At 43.5% G+C, this 22,437-nt stretch overlaps 1 protein-coding gene and 1 pseudogene across 1 annotated transcript; both read right to left on the bottom strand.

Moving 5' to 3' along the window:
- Window positions 1-280: 280 nt before the first annotated feature.
- On the bottom strand, window positions 281-14,126 carry LOC112937009 (uncharacterized; annotated as a pseudogene).
- Window positions 14,127-15,513: 1,387 nt separating this feature from the next.
- LOC107276178 (uncharacterized) lies at window positions 15,514-20,486 on the bottom strand. The gene has a single exon (XM_026021210.2). It carries the CDS (start codon window positions 20,324-20,326, stop codon window positions 15,992-15,994), a length of 4,335 nt encoding a protein of 1,444 aa, XP_025876995.1. The 5' UTR covers window positions 20,327-20,486; the 3' UTR covers window positions 15,514-15,991.
- Between the last annotated feature and the right edge of the window lie 1,951 nt (window positions 20,487-22,437).

The following is a 22,437-nucleotide window of genomic DNA, read 5'->3' as shown; positions in this document are numbered from 1 at the left end:
CTTCAAAACTTAAACTATACAGTATTTTGGAGCTCGAAAAGAAACAAAGGAATAGTGCCATGACATGTTGATTTAAAATGCTAGCAACAGTACAGCTTCAAAACTTAAACTATATAGTATTTTCATCCAGCTTTTAACAATCTGTACAAGCAAGTAAATATAGATGATTTGCCATATGTTTAGAAATTACCTCTTTAAAAATAATTGTTAAAGCTAGTTGGCAGCAGGGAGTGGGCAAGCAAACAGGTTGCAGGTTGACACTAAAATAGCTATGATTCCTCTAGGTGCAGTAGAAACCTGAATAAATCAATGGCATAAAAATTAATATGTCACATCCAAGGTACTAAAAATAGCCCACATGTCACAAAGAATCCTAACAAGATAACCAAATACAAGTATATGCAGTATAATGTAACATGGAATGATACTCGGGATCGATTATCAACACAAAATCCAAAAGAACCAATCTGAACATACGGCAAAGCATTCCAACTAACATGATCAGAGAAAAGAAAAATAACATTCACTGGTTTTGAATGATCTTGTTGCTGATGTGTGGGGTATGGAGGCTGGCAGTAGCATGGGAGCAGAGGCTGGATTGGAAAAGAGGAAGAGAAGCCTAAGCATCATTTCCTCTCCCAAATACAGTGAATTAGTGATGTGTATAACTTATGCATCTCCATCTCGTCTCTATAGCTGACATTAAGGTTTAGACAGCTTAACATGAATTTTGGCAACTGTGTTGGCAGTAGTTGAATTTCTGCAGTACCCTTGATTATGGTTCAATTATACACATAGCTAGCTTAACCTATCTTTTGCTACTAACTATTTGGGAGGACTGTAAATTGTATTTGGTGGAGAAATGGATTTGACAATAAATAGCTAGACTTATCTACCTCATTGCATCTAATCTTCAGAAGGAAAAAATAGCAGAAGGAAATAATGGTTACTGCATGTGTTTTAATAATTGCAATTACTATAAATCATATTCCTAGTGTTTTAATCATTTTTAATATAAGTTTTAGATGTGTACATACTGCATGGACATGATTTCAGATGCAAACTAAATTACTATAATTTTGTCATGTTTGTTCCAAATATTCTTATCTTTTATTTTCTGCTAGCTCAATGGTGTACCAATCCCTCAAAGGTATAGATTCATAACTAAACACACAATTTACAGATAATAGCTAACAGGTTGCTGCATTGTCAAATAATCCCTAAATCAGGAGCAAAGGCTCATATGTAAATATGGTACTTTACAAATCTAGCATTTGAATAATAGTACATACAGATTAAGACATATGCAATGGAAAAACAGATGATGTGATAAACAATAAAAGCTGCATAATATTTCTAAATCTAAGATATCAGGCAGTAGCTTCGCAAAAAGGTCAGTAGATTATGAACTGCCTCTTTAATTAATGTCACACTTAGGTTAATGATTAGGGAGACCTAGCCTTGTTGTGGACAGATCACATGAGTTGTGAAAATTTGGCCTATATGCTATGGATATATGGTGTTCTACTTATATTTCCTAGGCCTCCAGAGCAGAGCAGCAGTTAATTGTGTGATCTCTCGCTATATATCATCTAGCTCCAAGAACTTGATGAGGAATCTAACATGGCAAGAAAGTAATAGAGAAAAGTACTAGTTAATTTAGTTGGTTTTTTGATTTGTTACCGTCCTGCGTGACGAGCGGGTAGTCGGAGGAGCTGAGCGTGACGAACCAGTCCCAGTCGGCGGCGATCCTGAGCAGCATAGCGGCGCCCTTGCAGCTTGCAGTGGTTGATAGGTTCGGTGGCCAGGCCTTGAAAGAGCAAATACAAATCACCTAAGAATTTATTCTCTGTCAGGAAAATGAAGAAACCAAATACTATTTATTCTCTGGCATTGATTTAATTGATTTGAACTCGCTAGAATTTACATGGCTGGCTCCAATAGACATGTTATTCAAAAATGTCATGATTAATTCAACCAGAGGTTTATTGATGATGATTGCTCACACGACAGTTGAAGATTGTTCCCCTTTTACATTTTTTGTAAGCAAAATTTCTTTTTGGGTACCTGCACACGCACCTCAACCGATAGGAACATACCCCCAACTTCCCGAACAGATGTGTTACATCATTGTCATGTAGGCATTTTGGCGCAACCGACCCATCCATCAAAACCACTTTCTATGCATCTGAGCTTTAAATAGGAAAGGTATCTAGGAATAAAAACTACCACGACAATTTAAATTAATTATTTATCAGCATGCAGTATACATGAGCATAGACATCGGTCTCATTATTTTACTCTGTGACCTCCTACGATCCATTGTGATGTTTGAGGAAAAAATGCATAAGCAGTGGATTATATCTGAAAAGTTGGTACCAAACTCGTAATGATACAATACATTCTTAGAAATTAGAACCAAACATGTAAATAAAAACATTGATTATTACAGACATACGATTCTGCAATTCAGATTCTTACCTTTAATAATTCGTGAGGAAGGCGGCGGCGGTGGACGGCGGTGGACGGCGACGGCGGAGGAGGTGGACGGCGCTGGAGGAGAGCAGCGGCGACGATGGAGGACACCGACGCTGGAGGAGGGCAGTGGCGGCGATGGAGGAGGACAGGGATGGAGGGCGCAAACGAGCGGGTAAGGGGATCGCGGATCCGGAAGGAGGACGACGGTGGACAGCGACGGCGGTAGATCCAGGTAGGGGAAGGACCGACGGTGGTGCAGGACGGGGACGGCGATGGACGGCGACGGCGGGCGGCGGCCGGTAGTGCGATGGCGTCGGCAGGCTGGTTTGGGGGAAATGGTGTCGGTAGGCTGTCTTGGGAAATGGCAATGGCAGCATATATACAAGCCACATAGGTACCGGTTCATATTTACAACCGGTACCTATTGTGGTAAAAGGTGTCGGTTGCCAAATTGGAACCGGTACCTTTTGTACCATATAGGTACTGGTTCTTATTTACAACCGGCACCTTTTACCACAATAGGTACCGGTTGTAAGTATGAACTGGTACCTATGGACAATTCTGGGGGGTATACAAGTACCTTTAACACAATTACATATTTGGAGTTCCAAATGTAGTACTTTTTTCGATGAGATCTTCACAGCCAGGATTATCTTGAAATCTTATAGGAACTACACGTGCATTAGGCCTTTTGCACACATAGCAAAGGCTCTAACTACAGAGATCCATGCAAGTGAGCTGTTGTTTGGGGCATCATTCATATATACATATATATATATATATATATAAAATTATAAGAATTCCAAATCTAAAATAAATCAGTAAAGAGCCACAATTTTGAGCTAGTAAAGAGTTAGTTAATGATGTTTGAGCATGTACTTTTTTGAGTGCCCATTTATTTTTGATTGGTATCTATGGTTTGATCACAAGCCAAAACATGGTTAGAGCTCTAATATGCCTTGAACTTATACTGAATTCAATTAATCTAAATCTCGTAATATATATATATATATATATATAGATAGATAGATAGATAGAGACACACACCAATAGCCTCCACTAAGGCTGGACCAATGCTGGACCAACGCTGAGCACGAGAACAATGTTGGCAGACAATAGGTGCCGGTTTGGAAAGCCGGATAGGTGCCGGTTTCTGGGCCGGCACCAATTGGTCGGCACTAATTACACATTCATGTTTGTTACAATAAAATTTAAACATGCAGGTCTATCACAATTACTCCTTCTTCATGGTCGCTGTGAACATATGGTGCTTATTCCTTGTCTTCGTCTTCCTGACTTTCTTCACCTCCTTCTACATCTGTTGCAAACGGTGGTAGCTCGTCGATTTGATCGTAGCCTTCCTCATCAACGATATTCTCAACTCCGACAATGCTTCGCTTTCCATGGAGAACCACGTGGCGATCGGTCAACGAAGAAGGGTCTTTGACATAGAAAACTTGTGTTACGGATTTTGCAAGCACAAATGGTTCATCTTGATAACCCACATTGTTTAAGTCCACGATGAACATTCCGTACTTGTCAATCCTCAAACCACTTGGAATTTTGACCCATTTGACACTGGAAAAGTGGTACCTTCAGGTCCATATTCAAGCTCCCAGATTGCCTCTATATAACCATGGTACGTTTGTTCTACACCATTACTGTCGAAGGCGTCTATGCGGACACCACTGTTTTGATACAAGCTCTTGGCATCCTGGGTTCTCATGTAAAATGTATAACCATTAATGTCATACCCTTGGAATGAATGAATTGTGCTCGTAGGTCCCCGAGACAAAACATACAGCTAGTCACTATCAGTATTCATAGCCATGATATGCTTTCGTAACCAATCGCCAAAATTCAACCTATGCTGCTTAGCTATCCATGCCTCTGATTTGCTTGGGTTCTCGCTGCGGAGTGTGTTATAATGCATGTCGACAAATGGAGCCACCAAGGCCGACTGCTGGAGCACTGCGAAATGTGCTTGCCGTAAAGTTAGGTTAGGAGCGAAAATTGCCTTATGCCCTAGTGTCCCTTTCCCTAGTAGCCCGCCCTCGTGTCGAGACATCGGCACACCAATGGGATGCAAATCTATATAGTCGATACAGAACTCAACCACCTCCTCTGTTGCATAACCCTCTACGATACTGCCTTCTGGTCGAGCTCTATTATGCACATACTTTTTTATGATCCCTATGAACCGCTCGAAAGCCCACATGTTATGCAGATACACTGGGCCGAGAATCTTTATCTCTTTCACAAGATGTGACACGAGGTGCACCATTATATCAAAAAATGATAGTGGAAAACACATCTCGAGCTGGCAAAGGGTAATGATTGCATCTGCTTGGAGCTTGTCTAGCGTGCTTGGATCGATCACCTTCTGATATATAGCGTTGAAGAACGAGCACAGCTTTATGATTGGGTTTCGAACCTTATCTAGCAAAATGCCTCTAATAGCAATAGGAAGAAGTTATGTCATCAGCACATGGCAATCATCTGACTTCATGCCCACCAATTTCTTCTCTTTCATGTTGACAAGTCTTTTAGTGTTCACAGAGTAACCAGAAGGGACTCGGACACCCTGCAGGCACTCCAACAGGCTTATTTTCTCTGCGGCACTAAGGGTGTAGCACGTGGGAGGGAGGTACTGGCGACCATTGGGACGTTCTTGAGGATGTAGCTCGGGCCTGATGTTCATGTCTGCGAGGTCTCTCCGGGCTTTCAACGTGTCCTTTGTCATGCCGGGTATGTTTAGCAGGAGTCCCATCAAACTCTCGTACACATTCTTCTCAACATGCATCACGTCAATTGCATGACAGACATCCAAATCTTTCCAATATGGTAGTTCCCAAAAGATAGATTTCTTCTTCCAAAGAGGTTTCTCACCACTCTTGCTCGTTGTGCCTCGATTGCCTTGCCCCTTACCAAATATACATTCAATATCTTGTACCTCCCCATGAATCTCTCTACCGGTACGATGTGTTGGAGCTGTACCCTCCTCCACCGTGCCATCGAAATCTCTTGTATTGCTATGGTACTGGTGGCCGGCTGGAAGAAACCTTCGATGGTGCATGTACACAGTCTTTCCGGAGTACTTCAACCACCTGCTCGCTGTATCTCGCATGCACTGCACACATGCACAACCACCTTTCACTGTTTGCCCGGATGTGTTACCAGCTGTAGGGTAATCTTGGATGGTAACGAACAACATTGCCCTTAAGGTGAAGTACTCTCTTTTGTACGCATCCCACATCTGCACACCCCGGTCCCACAGAAACTTAAGATCATCCATTAATGGCCTGAAGTAGACATCGATATCGTTGCCAGGTTGCTTGGGCCCTTGGATTAGGAGTGGCATCATAATATACTTACGCTTCATGCACAACCATGAAGGAAGGTTGTAGATAATAAGTGCCACTGGCCACGTGCTATGCCGACTACTCATGTCACCGAATGGATTCATCCCGTCCGTGCTTAGCCCATACCTTATATTCCTAATCTCCTGCGCAAAATGCTTTTTGTACTTTCTATCTATCTTTCTCCATTGAGATCCATCGGCAGGGTGTCTTATCATTCCATCCTTCTTACGCTTTTCGTGGTGCCAACGCATCAATTCTGCATGTTTTTTGTTTGCATACATGCGTTCAATCCGAGGGATTATAGGAAAATACCACGCAACTTTAACGGGCACTTTCCTCTTCTTAAGGATTGGGCCACCACTGTCATCATCAACATCGTCATCATCGTTAACTCCACCCTTATACCGCGGTGCTCCGCAAACTAGACATGTATCCAAGTCTGCATAGTCACCTCGATATAGGATACAGTCATTTCGACATGCGTGAATTTTCTGCACTTCCAGTCCGAGTGGGCAGACAACCTTCTTCGGTCGGTATGTTGTTTCTGGCAGCACATGACTAGCTGGAAGGAGGTCTCCAATCAGCTGTAGAAGCTCTGTGAAGCTCTTGTCACTCCAACCGTTGGTTGATTTCATCTGCAGCAACGAGAGGATGACATGTAACTTGGTGTGCTGCTCATTGCATCTTGGATAAAGCGGGGTTTTTGAGTCCTCCACCATGCCCTTGAACTTCTCGTATTGCCTATCATCGTCGTAGGCTGTCTCCCCGTCGCGTAACATCTGATCTAAATCATCTGATTCGTCACTAGCATATCCACCTCCGTCAGCAGGCAACTCCACATTGTCTCCATCCATTACATCTGGATTCTCATCTTCACCATGATTGTCCTGACATGTGTAATTAGGCATAAAACCCCTTGTTAGGAGATGCTCATGAACTTGTTTTGCACAAAACTGTCTCTCATTCCTGCAATCAGCGCATGGACAACGCAAGTGTTCCGTTGTGTTCAATGATCTGGATCTCGTGGCTGCGATCACGAAGTTGATTACTCTCCTGGCATATTCCAAGGTACCGCGCTCCGGAACGTTCATCCCTCCTTCATCCATCGCTCCTAAGAAAATTCTTAAATTAACCACTAACATACATATATCATTCTCTATATCTATTGAAATTCTGATATATGTTAATAACAATTACATTACTCATTGATGATTAATCTCTAAATTACTCCAATATTAATAAGTCATCATACTTTCTCATGCTTCTCATTCAACAAAACAAATTGCAAAAAATAACTTGACAAATATTAGTGCGAATTACATATCGAATCAACATATACTAACTTTTACGCATGCAAACACATAGATCTCTCGATATTTTTTAAATTTTTGGGCAAAACCTCCTCCCCCCGTTTGGATGAGCTGAAGAGAAGCCTCAAAATCGTGAGAATGCAGTGAACAAAGGGTATATATAGACTTGGGGGATATAGGTGTCGGTTCATGTTATGAACCGGCACCTATTTAGTTTCCTTCCGACGGAAGCCACCACATAGGTGCCAGTTCCTATTAAAAATCACATAGGTGCCGGTTTATTAGGATAAAACGGCACCTATGTAGCCGTAAGATAGGTGTCGGTTCTTATTACGAACCGGCACCTATCACATAGGTGCCGGTTTGTAAAGAAGGCCGTCACCTTTTTTGGGCTCATAGGTGCCGGTTTTTCTTACAAACCGGCACCAATGAGCTTCTCCCAACCAACCGGCACCTATAAGACCTTATAGGTGCCGATTCGTGAAAAAATGGGCGGGAATTGTCTTTTAGGTGTTGGTTCTAGCAAATCCGGCACCTATGTGACTGGTACCTATGGAGGTTTTTGTAGTAGTGAATACTGTTAGTTAAACGACAACCGATCGGCCGATCGGTCGATGGTGTATCGCATGTGCCCAGCCGATAGGGCAAGAGAATATCGGCTAATGTAACTATTGTAGATGTGAAGTGATATAAACCCTAAATAATGTCTCATTGGCCGTTACTTTATGGATTTTATGATTATCTTGATTAATATTGTAAAATCAGCCGATGACGAAATATTTTAAGTAAGAAAGATAATGTGTTAGCTAATACTCAAACACAGACTTACATGGACAAATCATCAGATATAAATATATCAATCATAAACCATTCTGAGATTGATCTGAGTTTGATACATTTATATATATCGATCTGTTCATGCAATTGGCAAATACACACAAAAACAGTTGTAATCGTGTATATTAGGCAAGATCGGTTGAAACCCCGATGCTATCCTTAATTATAATTAAAAACATGCTTTGTTTTAGTTTTCATAGTACGACTAGGGTTGATCGCAACACAAAGTATAGCAAGAAGACTAAAGCAAAGAAAATCAAGCCGTTACCCACTTTTGGGGATGATGGATACCTTAACCAATCTACTGCAGCACAAAGATTTAAGAGTTAACAAACATGAACCCTAAAACGAGCTCTAAGTTGTTAACAACAAATCGATCTACTGACAGCAGATAGACTAAGGCATATGATAGACGACGATCATATCGACGAGGCTAACGTGCCTAAAGCGATACATCAGCCCCGACGATGTAATCGTCAGGACTAGCTCTTACCTCTGCTCGGAGAAATATACTCTGGTAAGTCTCCATTGGATGGAGTGCCCTCTCCTTTTGTACTGGGAAAAAATAGTGATAGACAGAGACCGGAGGCACTCACATAGGTCGCTGATTGCTGTACGCAAATTCTTGAGTATGCTGTCCTTATCGTCGATAACCACACCGAGCTTCCTCAGCTGCCATAGCTACCCAATGTCTTTCAACTCTCTGCTAATCCATGAAGCCTTGACATTGGAAAGTACCTCCATGATAGACATTTTTTTTATCTTGAGAGGAATTTGGACGCTGGAGGATGATGGTGCCTCATTCCTGAATGAAATGTTGTTTTTAGCATTACTCGAACTGTTTGAATCAATACAGCCAGCTAGCAGACGCTTTAGCTTCAGGAGCAGGATATGTTTTGTTGTATACTCAGGCACCTTAGTTTGCCAAATATCCAATACCTCCAGCTCATAGAGGTTGTTGATTTCACTAGGTAGCTGTGTAACATCTGTTCTCCTTAGGCTCAAATACTTGAGTAGTAAAATATTGTTGCAAATGTCCTTGAGGTAGTGCTGGTTCCTCTGGAAGCATTGACAACCTTCTAGATCTAACACCTTAAGCATTGACATTTGAGATGTTTCAGGGAGCTTTCTCAAGAACTTGTCTATTCTATCAGAGCCATGGAGTCGGATGTCATTGAAAATTGAGAAATGGCGGAGCCAAATGACGTGACAGACATGTCTCCACAATGTGTTGTTTCTTGGCAATTAATTGATGAATAAACAGACACACACACACACAAGTATTACAGATTTACAGAAGGACAACACATGCTAGCATGCAAGTGATTCCAGGAGCAGGCGATCACAAATTAGATGGAAGGATGGAGGATGCTGGCATGGAAACATTTTGTTTCGTCAGTTACTGGACCAATACTTTGTTCTTCAACGACAACCAGGAGCATGCTGGAAACTTTCGAACCTCCTCTTCTCCTTGTTCACTACCATTTTCTTGGTCTTGGTGCTGTGGCGGCTTGTGGTTAAGAACAGGATGCTTTCTATGTGTGTTAATATCTATCCTCACCTGGTCAGGGACAAGGTCACCAATGAACTCGAGCTCCTTCAGTTTGGAGAGATTGTTGATGCCTGAGAGAGAATTCATCTTGGTGAAGGACCAGATGATCTTCTCTAGCATAGGAGCTGCTCCTTCGGTGAAGCTGATCTCGGTGATGGTAGGGCACTCAACAATAAGAAGGTCGACCTTGGGAAACTCACCTTTGTTGAAGGTAAGCAGGCTATCATCATAAGAATTGCCCAAGAGAATTAGACAGCATACTCAACAATAAGAAGGACGAGCTTGGGAAACTCACCTTTGTTGAAGGTAAATAGGCTATCATCATAAGAATTGCCCAAGAGAATTAGACAGCATACGCTTGGTCTTTTAGCGAAGATTTGTAGGTCAGCATGCTTCATCAAGTTAGAGTGAAGAGTCACCTTGGAAATTTTATTGGCATTTTCAAATGATGAAAGAAGTGGCTTGTGTCCCTTCAACTCGAGCTCCTTAAATTTTGGAAGGCTACTGACCCCAGGATGAGACATTATGTTGGCGAAGGAGTACAAGATGATCTTCTCAAGCTTTGGAGTTGCTCCATCTTCAAAGGTTATGTTTGTCTCAAAGCTCTTGCTGAAGCCTTCAGCAAGTAAGTACTTGAGATGTTGGAATTCATCCTTCTTGAAGGTGAGCATGTATTTCTCAATAGTTTCTCCCTCTTCTAATGAAAGAAGGACTTGTTTCTCTTCAATTCGAGTTCCTCCAGTTTTGGTAGGTCCCCGACCCCATGAAGAGACTCTATGTTAGTGAATTGGAGCTGCTCCTTTCTGAAATTTGATGCCTCTCATGTTGTTGCCCTCGACAAGAAAGTACTTTGAGATTTTTGAATTTGTGCTCATTGAAGGTGAGTTTGCCATCTGTGTATCCCTTGTGTCTCAACCTAACGTAGCATAAGTTGGGCAGATCACCGAGACCCTCCAGATTTTTCTGTTTCAATGAGGTGCAACTCAAAGTTACCTTGGCAAGGTTAGTAAAACGTTCAACAAATAATGTAAGAAGCTGGCCCTTTTGCGTGGTACCCTGGAGGCACAGGTTCTCAAGAAGCTTAGGACGGTATTTCAGGCAATGGGAAGTATACTCTGGTAAGTCTCCATTGGATGGAGTGCCCTCTCCTTTTGTACTGGGAAAAATAGTGATAGACAGAGACCGGAGGCACTCACATAGGTCGCTGATTGCTGGAAGCAAATTCTTGAGTATGCTGTCCTTGTCGTCGATAACCACACCGAGCTTCCTCAGCTGCCATAGCTTCCCAATGTCTTTCAACTCTCTGCTAATCCATGAAGCCTTGACATTGGAAAGTACCTCCATGCTAGACATTTTTTTTATCTTGTAAGGAATTTGGACGCTGGAGGATGATGGTGCCTCATTCCTGAATGAAATGTTGTTTTTAGCATTACTTGAACTGTTTGAATCAATACAGCCAGCCAGCAGACGCTTTAGCTTAAGGAGCAGGATATGTTTTGTTAGAGCCCAATTTGTTGTTTCTTGGCTATTCTGGTAATAAACTCATGAACAAGATCGCCTACAATGCCGCTCTTTACCTTTCCTGCACCACCAATATCACTTGGATAGACAAGCCACATATCAATGAGTGTATCAAAACATCGTTCAGCATGATGCACTGCACTAGGCCAGTCTTCCTTAGTTATCAGCCCTTCTACAACCCAGCGCCCTACTATGGTTGACCATCTGACAGGGTAACCAGGAGGGAAGATTGCTAGGTACAGGAAGCATGACTTGTATTCTTTGCGGAGATCAGTGTAGGAGAACTTGATCATCTTCTTAGCATTGATGCCTAGTGATTTTTTTGAATCCAGGGAATCAAGCAACTTGCGTAGATCTTGTTTGCTTCTGTTGGGATTGGCGTAGAGGGCGTGAGCGAAGATCTTCATGCAGAATTCGCTTGGATAACACTTGTCCAAGATGTCACGGAAAATCTGGTTTGCATCTTTATTCACCCTCTTGCTTGTAAGCTTGAGCAAAGTATCATAGTACAAGCCAGCAATAGAATTGGTTATAGGCTCCTGCTGTGGACAGCAAATTTCTTTGGCCTTCTGAATGTTCGGGGTGGTCACAACCATTGCACTGCCGGAGCTTGACAGCTGATGCAAAGCATTTGTGATCTCCCTCCACTGGGATGCATAATCTTTATCATCTTCAATGATAATCATGGTCTTTTTACCACCCAAGAGTGTTTTGATCTTGTCACATATAATTTGGATTGTCATCTGCTCCATAATTTTTCCTGTGAGTTGTTTGATCTTTTGCTTGGTATTTTTTATAGCATTGGCATATTCATCCCCACCTGGTTTATGTATGCCTGGCTCCCCCTTAAACGACCTATCTGCTCTGGGAGGATGGGGAGGAGGCCGGTGATGTAGACCTTGTAGGACTTGTTGCTTAACCTTTTGGATGATTTCTTCAATCTGATCCTTGCCCAACATTGTAGTAGCTGTACTAATAGTAGTAGGAGGCTGAGGAGTCGCGGTAGTAGCTTCATTACTAATCTTGGACTTGATTTTTCCGATGTTTTACTTGGTTTTGTTGGCAGCAACAGCATGTTCATCCTAAGCTACTGGTGCCTTGTTTTCCTTTGCTTCATCCTTGGCTACTGGCGCCTTGTTTTCCTTTGCTTCATCCTTGGCTGCTAGCGGCTTGTTTTCCTTGGCTTCATTGGCAGCACTAGCATGATCATCCTGAACTGCAGGTTTAGGTTTTGTTAGTCCCTCCTCCTTGAGAGATTTGTCAGCTTCTGGTAGCTGCTGCTGCTGTAGCTCCTGCAGGATGCATTGTAGGATGTCTTGTTTAGTCTTGTGGATGATTTGTTCGATCTGAACTTTCTCCAATGTAGCAGCAGTAGTCGCTGCAGCGGCAGCGGCGGTGGCTGCAGCAACATGGCTACTGCTATCACTACTGAGAGCAGTAGTACCTTCCTGGACCTTCTGGGGTTTGCTGGTTGCAAGGGGGAACACCTCGCGCAGGATGGATTCATATTTGGCTTGATCGAGATGAATTGAAAACTCGGTTTGGCCTGATTCGATATGCTTCTTAAGCTTATTGGCCATCTCGGGGAATATGTTCTGTTCATCCAATGGTTGGTTAGTCCCCATTATTGCAACATTTGACACGGCATTAGGCTGCAGTGCTCTGAAGAGTATGCCCACTGGCTCGGTCTTGGAGATACTACCATCAGGGGTTTGGGGGATTTCGTCTTCAGTCTTGTTTCCATACGCAGCTTCTCCTTTAATTTTCTCTTCTTGTTCTTCTGCAGCACTGTTCTTAGTAATATTACCCTCGATTTCTTCCATCTTAGGATTAACCTGTCGATAAAAGTCCCTATGGATATGATACAATATTTCCCATCTGTAATAATAGTAAACATCCCATTTGCAACATTTGATCATCCCGGTCGTCCACCTGGCCATGATCTTTGCCTTGCTTATTGAGAGATTCGCATTCGCGCAGGATGTAGCAGAGGATGGCCTTGGTGCTGATTTGGTGCCAAGAGCGGTGGAGATGCATCGCCGGGAGGTTAATCCACACGGAGCGGTCGAAATGGGTGGTCGCCACGGAAGCCAAAGCATCGCGTGCATTGGCTCCTGCGGCCACCACCACCTCCGTTGAACCACCTTGAGCTGGCCTGGGTGTGGGTGGTGGTGGTACAATGGCGATGGGTGGTAATGATGGCGATGAAGATGATGATCGTCCCATAGTGCCAACCGACTTTACCCAGCGGGTAAGCTCGTCGGAACAGAAGTTCTCCAGAGAGCGAGGCTCCAGAGCTCTTCGACGGCGCTGATCAGCTGAAACAGTAATGATACTAGCCGAGGTCGACGTTGCCGCGTCGTGTTCTTGGTCTTGCTGCTGCTGCTCCTCCTCCTCCTCGTCTTCATCTTCCTCGTCTGGTGCTTGTGCACCTATGGTGGTTGACGGAGAAGCTTCTTCGGATTGCACCGACCAGGACGCTGCCCCTCCTGCTGCCTTGGATGACGGCTTGCCGGGGACCTCCACGTCGTACCTCAATCGACGCTGGCCGACGTCGTGGGCACGATCCTTGAGCTCGCGCAGCCGGATGGCCGCGTAGTGCTGGGCGAGCAACTTCTCGACCATCCAAGGAGCCCAGCGGATGTAGCGCTGGAGGATGCCAGCGCCGCGGCCCCAGCTGGCGTGGCGGACCGCTGGGTCGCCGCGCTGCAGGTAGGTGTCGATGCAGTTGCTGCAGTCCTGCGCGAGCTCCCGGACCTACTTCATCCAAGTCCGGACCTGCTTGTCGTGCTCGCCACCGGGTGGCTCCGTCTCGGTCAGGTGAGCCAGGAAGCTCCTCATGCTCTCCATCTCCTCCTTGATGAACTGCACGTCCTTCTTCACGCGGCCTAGCAACTGCGCCTCATCGCGGATGAGGCCCAGCAGCGTCGTCACGGCGCCCGCCGCACCCTCAGCCATCGGATCTCTCCCCCTGCCTGCCGGCGACGAGCTGGCTGGCTGGCTGGATCGAGTACCTACCTAAGCTAGAACAAGTCAAGCTAAGCTCAGGCCTTAGTGCATGGGGGTCATGGGTTGTGGGGGGTGCTTGCATGAGACTACTCAACTAATGGTTTGATTAATTCCTCTTCAGACCGGCACTATTGCATATGCACCTTACCCCTTGAGTTGCTGGTTCCATACTTAATTCCATGCTTGTTGCTGAAATTTATGGAATATTCTATGCTTGCCCTAGTCTTAAAGAAATTATGAAATATTCTCTCTTTTTCGTTCTGTAATGATATTCCTTGATTACTTCTCTCTTTTGGATCACTGTCATGCAGCCCTTTACTTCTTTATAATTTATCCTTTTCTTGCTTTGATTGTCTGCAGATCCATTCTTGCTTGCGACATTGCCTTATGAAGGGCAGTATTTCTTTTTCTTTTTACCACCATTGGGATGTGCTGGCCTGGAGCTAGGTACGTACTGCTACTTCATTAATTTTTGACAGCTTAATATAAGATGGAATATAATGCATTGATGGCGGTATGAATACCTCTTTGAAAGTACGATTTAATTAGATATTTTTATTGTCATTGAGGAGATATATGCAGAAGATTCCTTAAATTAAGACTAAAAGGTATGATACTCTTTTATATCCCTCAAGAACCATAAAAACGTTCTATCACACCAAAATTTGGTGTTTCTGTTACTTCATTAATTTTTAACAGCTTCATACAAGATAGAATATGATGCACTGATGGCACTATATATACCTCTTTGATAGTACGATTTAGTTAGATATTTTTATTGTCATTGAGGAGATATACACAAAAGATTCCTTAAATTAAGACTAATAGGTATGATACTCTTTGATATCCCTCAAGAACCATAAAAACGTTCTATCACACCAAAATTTGGTGTTTCTATTACCCCAAAAATCCCCCCTTTTCAGATAGCTTAAACCCTATGCAACACACAATCAGCGCACGAATATATTAAAAGTACACATCGGTTAACAAATTAAAATGAGAGAAATGTTGTCGCATTTATTACATGAAACCACATCCTGATGGTTTGCAAGGGATGAATAAAATCCATACACACATACTGATTTACAAACCAATCCACAATGAGCACAGGCACGCACCCATATGCTCAAAGGCATACCCACTCAACTCAAGGCACATTTGCATATTTATGCAGACATGCTTGCACATGGTTTCAGTTGAAACCCACACAAATCCAAGTCGATACACGAGCACAGCTAGCTGCATCAGTCAGCAATGCTCAAGTTATCTAACCAGCTAGCTTGTGTGCATTGATCAGATGGCACAGATCGTGCACACAGGAAGCAGCTGATAGCACTAGGAATTATTTAATGTATAAACCCTGTGCGAAACACAATCAGAGCACAAACATATTAAAAACGCACATTGGTTAACAAATTAACAAGCGCGAAATGTTGTCCACACTTATTACATGAAACCACACCCTGATGGTTCCAGAGGGATGAATTACATACATATATACAGAAATTCAATCCACCATGAGCATAGGCACACCCATATGCTCAAATCACACGCACTGATTAGTGATTACCTCAAGGCCCACCTTGAGATGGTTTCAGATGAAACCCACACAAATCCTACTCGATACACGAGCGCAGCTAGCTGCATCTGGTCGGCACAGCTGCAATGCTCAAGCTATCCAGGTAACTAGCTAGCTAGCATGTGTGCACTAATCAGATGGCACAGATCATGCATGCAGCTAGCAGCTGGTAGCTAGGAATTGATTGATGAATAAACAGACAGACTGACTGACAGACAGACAGACACAAGTATTACAGATTTACAGAAGGACAGCACATTCTAGCATACAAGTAATTCATGGAGCAGGCGATCACGAATTAGATGGAAGGATGGAGGATACATGCATGAAACATTTTGTTTCATTAGTTATCAGACCAATACTTGTTCTTCAAAAACAACCATGAGCAAGCTGGAAACCTTGGATCATCTTCCTTTTCTCCTTGTTCACTTCCGTTTTCTTGGTCTTGGTGCTCTGGCGGCTTGTGGTTAAGAACAGGATGCTTTCTATGTACATTAATGTCTATCCTCACCTGGTCAGGGACAAGGTCACCAATGAACTCGAGCTCCTTCAGTTTGGAGAGGTTGTCGATGCCTGAGAGAGAATTCAACTTGGTGAAGGACCAGATGATCTTCTCAAGCATAGGAGCTGCTCCTTCGGTGAAGCTGATGTCGGTGATGGTAGGGCACTTGACAATAAGAAGGTTGAGCATGAGAAACTCTCCTTTGTTGAAGGTAAGTTGGCTTTCATCATAAGAATCGCTCAGGAGCACTAGGCAGCATATGCTTGGTATTTTTGCAAGAATTTGTAGATCAGCATTCTTCAGCAAGGTAGAGTGAAGAGTCACCTTGGAAATTTTATTGGCATTTTCAAATGATGAAAGAAGTGGCTTGTTGCACTTCAACTCAAGCTCCTTAAATTTTGGAAGGCTACTGACCCCAGGATGAGACATTATGTTGGCGAAGGAGTTCAAGATGATCTTCTCAAGCTTTGGAGTTGCTCCATCTTCAAAGGTTATGTTTGTCTCAAAGATCTTGCTGAAACCCTCAGCAAGTAAGTACTTTAGATGTTGGAATTCATCCTTCTTGAAGGTGAGCATGTATTTCTCAAGAGTTTCTCCCACTTCAGATAATGAAAGAAGGAATCTGTTTCTCTTCAACTCGAGCTCTTCCAGTCTTGGAAGGTCCCCGACTCCATCAAGAGACTCTATGTTGGTGAAGGACAATACAATCTTCTCGAGCCTTGGAGCTGCTCCTTTCTGAAATTTGATGCCTCTCATGTTTTTGCCCTCGACAAGAAAGTACTTGAGATTTTTGAATTTTTGCTGAATGAAGGTGAGCTTGCCATCTGTGTATCCCTTGTTTCTGAACCTAACATAGCATAAGTTGGGCAGATCACCAAGACCCTCCAGATTTTTCTGTTTCAATGAGGTCCAACTCAATGTTACCTTGACAAGCTTAGTAAAACGTTCAGCCAATAATGTAAGAAGCTCGCCCTTTTGCGTGGTACCCTGGAGGCACAGGCTCTCAAGAAGCTTGGGACGGTATTTCAGGCAACGGGAAATATACTCTGGTAAGTCTCCAATGGATGGAGTGCCCTCTCTTTTGGTACTGCAGGGAACAATAGTGATGGACAGAGACCGGAGGCACTCACATAAGTCACTAATTGCTGTAAGCAAATTCTTGAGTAGATTGTCCTTGTCGTCGATAACCACACCGAGCTTCCTCAGTTGCCATAGCTTCCCAATGTCTTTCAACTCTTGGCCAGTCCAGACCTTGACATTGAATAATACCTCCACGTTTGCCATTTTTTTTATCCCAAGAGGAATTCGGACATAGGAGGATAATGGCTCCTTGTCCCTGATAGACATGGTGGTCTCACTAATACTTGAACCAGCCAGCAGACGTTTTAGCTTCAGGAGCAGGACATGCTTTGTTGCAAACGCAGGCACCTTAGTTTGCCGGATATCCAATACCTCCAGGTCATAGAGGTTGTTGATTTGATGAGGTAGCTTGGTAATATCCGTTCCCCTTAGGTTCAGATACTTGAGTAGTAATATATTGCTGCAAATGTCCTTGAGGTAGTGCTCCTTCCCCTTGAAGCAACAACAGCCTTCTAGATCTAGCACTTTAAGCATTGACAATTGAGATGATTTAGAGAGATTCTTGAAGAACCTGTCGATTCTATCCGAGCCACGGAGTTGGAGCTCATTGAAGATGGAGAAATGACGAGCCAAATGATGTGACAGGCGTGGTTCCACGATATGTTGTTTCTTTGCAATCTTGGTGATGAACTCATGAACAAGATTACCTACAGTGCAACTCTTTATCTTTCCTGCAGCTCCAATATCATTGGGATAGATAAGCCATCGATCAATGAGTGTGTCGAAACATCGCTCAGCATGATGAATTGCACTAGGCCAGTCTTCCTTAGTTATGAGCCCTTCTACAACCCAACGTTCTACTAAGGTTGACCGCCTAATGGAGTAACCATGAGGGAAGATTGATAGGTACAGCAAGCAAGACTTGTATTCTTTACGGAGATCATCGTAGGAGAACTTGATCATCTTCTCAGCATTGATGCCCGATGATTGCTGTGAATGAAGGGAGCCAAGCAACTTGCACATATCTTCATTGCTCCTATTGGGATTAGTGTACAGGGCATGAGCAAAGGTCTTCATGCAGAACTCACTTGGACAACACTTGTTCAGGATGTCACGGAAAATCTGACTGGCATCTCCATTCACTCGCTGGCTTGTAACCTTGAGCAAAATATCATGGTACATGCCAACAATAGAATTGGTTATAGGCTCCCTTGGTGGATAGCAAATCTCTTTGGCCCTTTGAGTGTCCTGGGTGGTCACAATCATTGCGCTGCCTGAGCATGATAGCTGCTCCAAAGAATTTCTGAGCTCATACCACTGGGATACATAGTTCTTATCATCTTCAATGATAATCAGGGTCCTTTTACCTCCCAAAAGCTCTTTAATCTCCTCAACTATGCATTCGATAAGAAGCCGTTCCTCGATCTTTACCCCGATTTGTGCGATCTTTTCCTTGGTTTCTTGGATAGCACTTGTAAATTCATGGTCATCCTGATTGGCTGGATTAGGTGTGGCTTGCTCGGCCTTCACCAAAGATTTGCCTGCTTCCGGCACTTGTGAAGGCTGCTTATCCTGTAGCTCCTGTAGGACCTCCTGCTGAACCATGTGGATGTATATGATTTGTTTGATTTGATCCTTGTCGAATGTAGTAGTTGTAGGAGTAGCTGCTGCAGCTGCAACATCATGACTAGTACCAACGCCTGGGCTGGGAGCAGTGGTTCCTTCCTGGGCCTGTAGGTTTTTGTTGCTGGCTTGGAACACTTCGCGCAGGATGGATTCATATGTGGCATGGCTGAGATGAATCGGAATGTTAGTTTCAATATGCCCTTTAAGCTTCTGGGCCGTTGCCACCAGTAATTTTTCTTCATCCAATTGTAGCATCTGAAATTGAAATGGCATCCTGTCAACCCGAAGCTCGTGGTACTTTCTCACGTCAGTGAAATCAGCGCCGTATTCAAGGTAATCCAGCGCTTTCAAGAGTATGCACAAGGGTTTCTTGTTCGTCAGTCCGAGCATAGCATCTACACCTCTTTCAAGCTCACCGTTGAGTCTTTGAGTAACCATCCTGCCTATTTGAACAACATTTTGGAAAACTCTCTTGAAAGTGTAACCCCTACAGATGTCAGCAATCTTCTTCATTTTGTAAATGTAGCATTTCATGGCATTCACCGGATTCGACGCTCGATATTCCTCCACCATGCTTAAGTATTCGCGGCCCCATCGGGAGTGCCAGCTCTCCTTCTCCATGTGGCATTGATACAGGATGTAGCAGAGGATGTCACTGAGTTTGATCCGGATACGGGAGGGGTTGTGATGCATTGCCGGGAGGTAGACCAAGAGTGAGCGCTCAAAATGGGTGGCCGCCACAGAAGCCAAAGCATCATGAATTGCAACCATCTCTGCTGTATCATCAGCTTCTTGTATCGGTGGCGATACAATGGCGATGGATGGTATTGAAGCCGACGACGATCCCATCGTTGTCGTCGTGCCCATCACCCAGTGGGCAAGCTCCTCGCCACAGTAATTCTCTAGAGACCGACCCTCTAGAGCACTTGTTCGACCGAGATCAGAATTGCTGCTACCACCACCAGCCAAATTGTCGCGTGTTGCACCGTAGTCTTCTTCAGCTTCTGACGACGATGCCGGTGGCGGCACGGCTTCCAGCTTGGGGGCGACCACCACGTCGTACCTCTTGCGACGCTGAGCGACGTCGCACGCCCGCTCCTTGAGCTCGCTCAGCTCGATGCCAGCGTAGTGCTGGTGCACCATGCTCTGCACGAACCAAGGCGCCCAGCAGAGGTATCGCCGGAGGGCGCCGCCCCTCGGGCCGAGGACCGCCGCCGGGTTCCCGCGCTGCAGGTAGATGTCGACGCAGCTCCTGCAGTCGCGGGCGAGCTCCCAGACCTGCTCCATCCACGTCTGGACCTGCGGGTCGTGGTCACCGCCGGTCTCGGCCAGGTGCTCCAGGAAGCTCCTCATGCTCTCCATCTCGTGCTTGATGAACCGCACGTCGCTCTTCACGCGCCCCAGAAACAGCGCCTCGTTGCGGATCTGCCCCAGCAGCGAGGTCACGGCGGCCACCGCGACCTCAGCCATCGCCGCTGCGCCACCTGAGCCGCTGGCTGGCTGTCTGGCCGGATCAAGCTAGCTAGGCTAGGCTAAGGCTTGAATTCTTGATCAGTTTAGCAGCCACAAGCTAGCTAGGCTGCCTAGCTTCATGAATTGGGTGGGGTGGGTGCTTGTTTGGCTAATCGATCAATGAACAGTGGTTGGGTAACTTCTCTTGCTGCAAAAACCCATACTTGATTGGGTCATGAACTCATGACTCCATGGTTGCTGCTGCATGCATGACAAGATAATTAAGGAATATTTCCCTTGCCCTAGACTTGAGGAAACTAATGGCATTGGATCCCAATGCTTAGCTTTATTTGGCCTGCAACTCACGTACATTTTCTTCTCTTTACTTCTTTCTGTCAATGAATGATATTCCTTTGGTTACTTCTCTCTTTGGAGCACTGTCATCCGGCGGCCCTATTCTTCTTTATTATTTATCCTTTTCTTGCTTTGGTTGTCTGCAGATCCATTCTTGCTTGAAACATTGCCTTATGAAGGACAATATTCTTTTCCCTTACATTACCCATTATTGAGATGTACCTGGAGCTAGCTGAGTCTAGGTACTGTTACTTCATTATATTTTTGACAGCTTATTATAAGATCCAATGCGGATTGAGATCCTCCGACTTCACGTCTGAGGGACATGGTCGCTGATGTATGGACCCAGCACTTGTTGGCCCACGTGTCAATGACGATAGGGGCAAATTCACGTTAGAGGATCTATTTCCATCGAATGCACCGGTGTATAGCTCCTCGGAAAGTAGATTTTGATTATAACATTTTATTGTCCGGAGGAGATATATGTTAAAGATACCATAAAGGCATACACTAACAGTCTAACACTTAAACTTATGACACGCTCTTTACCTCAAGAGCCGTAAAAAGGTTCTACCATACCAAAATTTGGTCAATGTCATGTCTTTTGCCGGACTATTATATTATAAAACATTAATCAAGGCCAAATTATGATACTCTATCCATATAGGAATTAATTTGATGCAAAATTTCGCTTAACTATGACTATACGCACATGAATATGATGTACATATGGATGAGAATTTTTTGTACTGTCTTATTTGAGAGGTATCAGAAAATCATGAATACAAGGGATGCATGTAATAAATAAATGGACTAATTTGAGTGTGAAAAGTACTTGTACCGTTTATATATTGGATTTGCATTTTTTTAATCTGATGTCTGAGTTTATGTTTGACTTGGAAATCAAGTATGGTATATGTATGCGCTATATAAATATTGTCAAATATCTAAATATTTTTTCATAACTATTTGCATATGATGGATGGGATGACCCTCAAGAGATCAAAAAGTTTTTGACACCTCTTTTGCTTTTAATCTCTTTACTACTCCCTCCGTTGCAGGTTACAAGACGTTTTGACTTTGGTTAAAGTCAAACTACTTCAAGTTTGACTAAGTTTGTAGACAAATACTCCCTTCGTTTCAAAATGTTTGACACCGTTGACTTCTTAGCACATGTTTGACCTTTCGTCTTATTTAAAAACTTTTTATGAAATATGTAAAATTATATGTATACATGAAAGTATATTAAACAATGAATCAAATAATAGGAAAAATAATAATAATTACTTAATTTTTTTAAATAAGACGAATGGTCAAACATGTTTAAAAAAGTCAACGACGTCAAATATTTAGAAACGGAGGGAGTATATTAATATTTATATTACCAAATTATTTCATTAAATCAATAATTGAATATATTTTTATAATAAATTTGTCTTGGGTTGAAAATGTTATTATTATTGTCTACAAACTTAATCAAATTTGAAGCAGTTTGACTTTAACCAAAGTCAAAACCCAAAGTCAAAACATTTTATAACTTGAAACGGAGGTAGTAATACATATCTCTGCCTATCTCTGCCTTATCTCTTCAGTCTTCACCCTCCCACACCATGCATGCATGTAATGGAACAACCAAGCATCCAAACCCATGGACAAAGGGCTTGTTTGGTTGTTGCCCAAACCAACCCAACTAAATTTTGGAATGTCCAATTTTGGCACATTTTGATATAACAAAATGTTGTTGTTTGAAGCCCTTATTACATACTTTCTCCGTC

This window comes from Oryza sativa, chromosome 11, assembly GCF_034140825.1.
Source record: "Oryza sativa Japonica Group chromosome 11, ASM3414082v1".
Lineage (NCBI taxonomy): Eukaryota > Viridiplantae > Streptophyta > Magnoliopsida > Poales > Poaceae > Oryza > Oryza sativa.
Note: the sequence above shows the minus strand (reverse complement) of the source record. Positions and strands in the feature narration are given on the sequence as shown.

Excerpts from the sequence above, each read along its gene's own strand:
- LOC107276178 (XM_026021210.2), bottom strand. The coding sequence starts at position 20,326 with ATGGCTGAGGTCGCGGTGGCCGCCGTGACCTCGCTGCTGGGGCAGATC.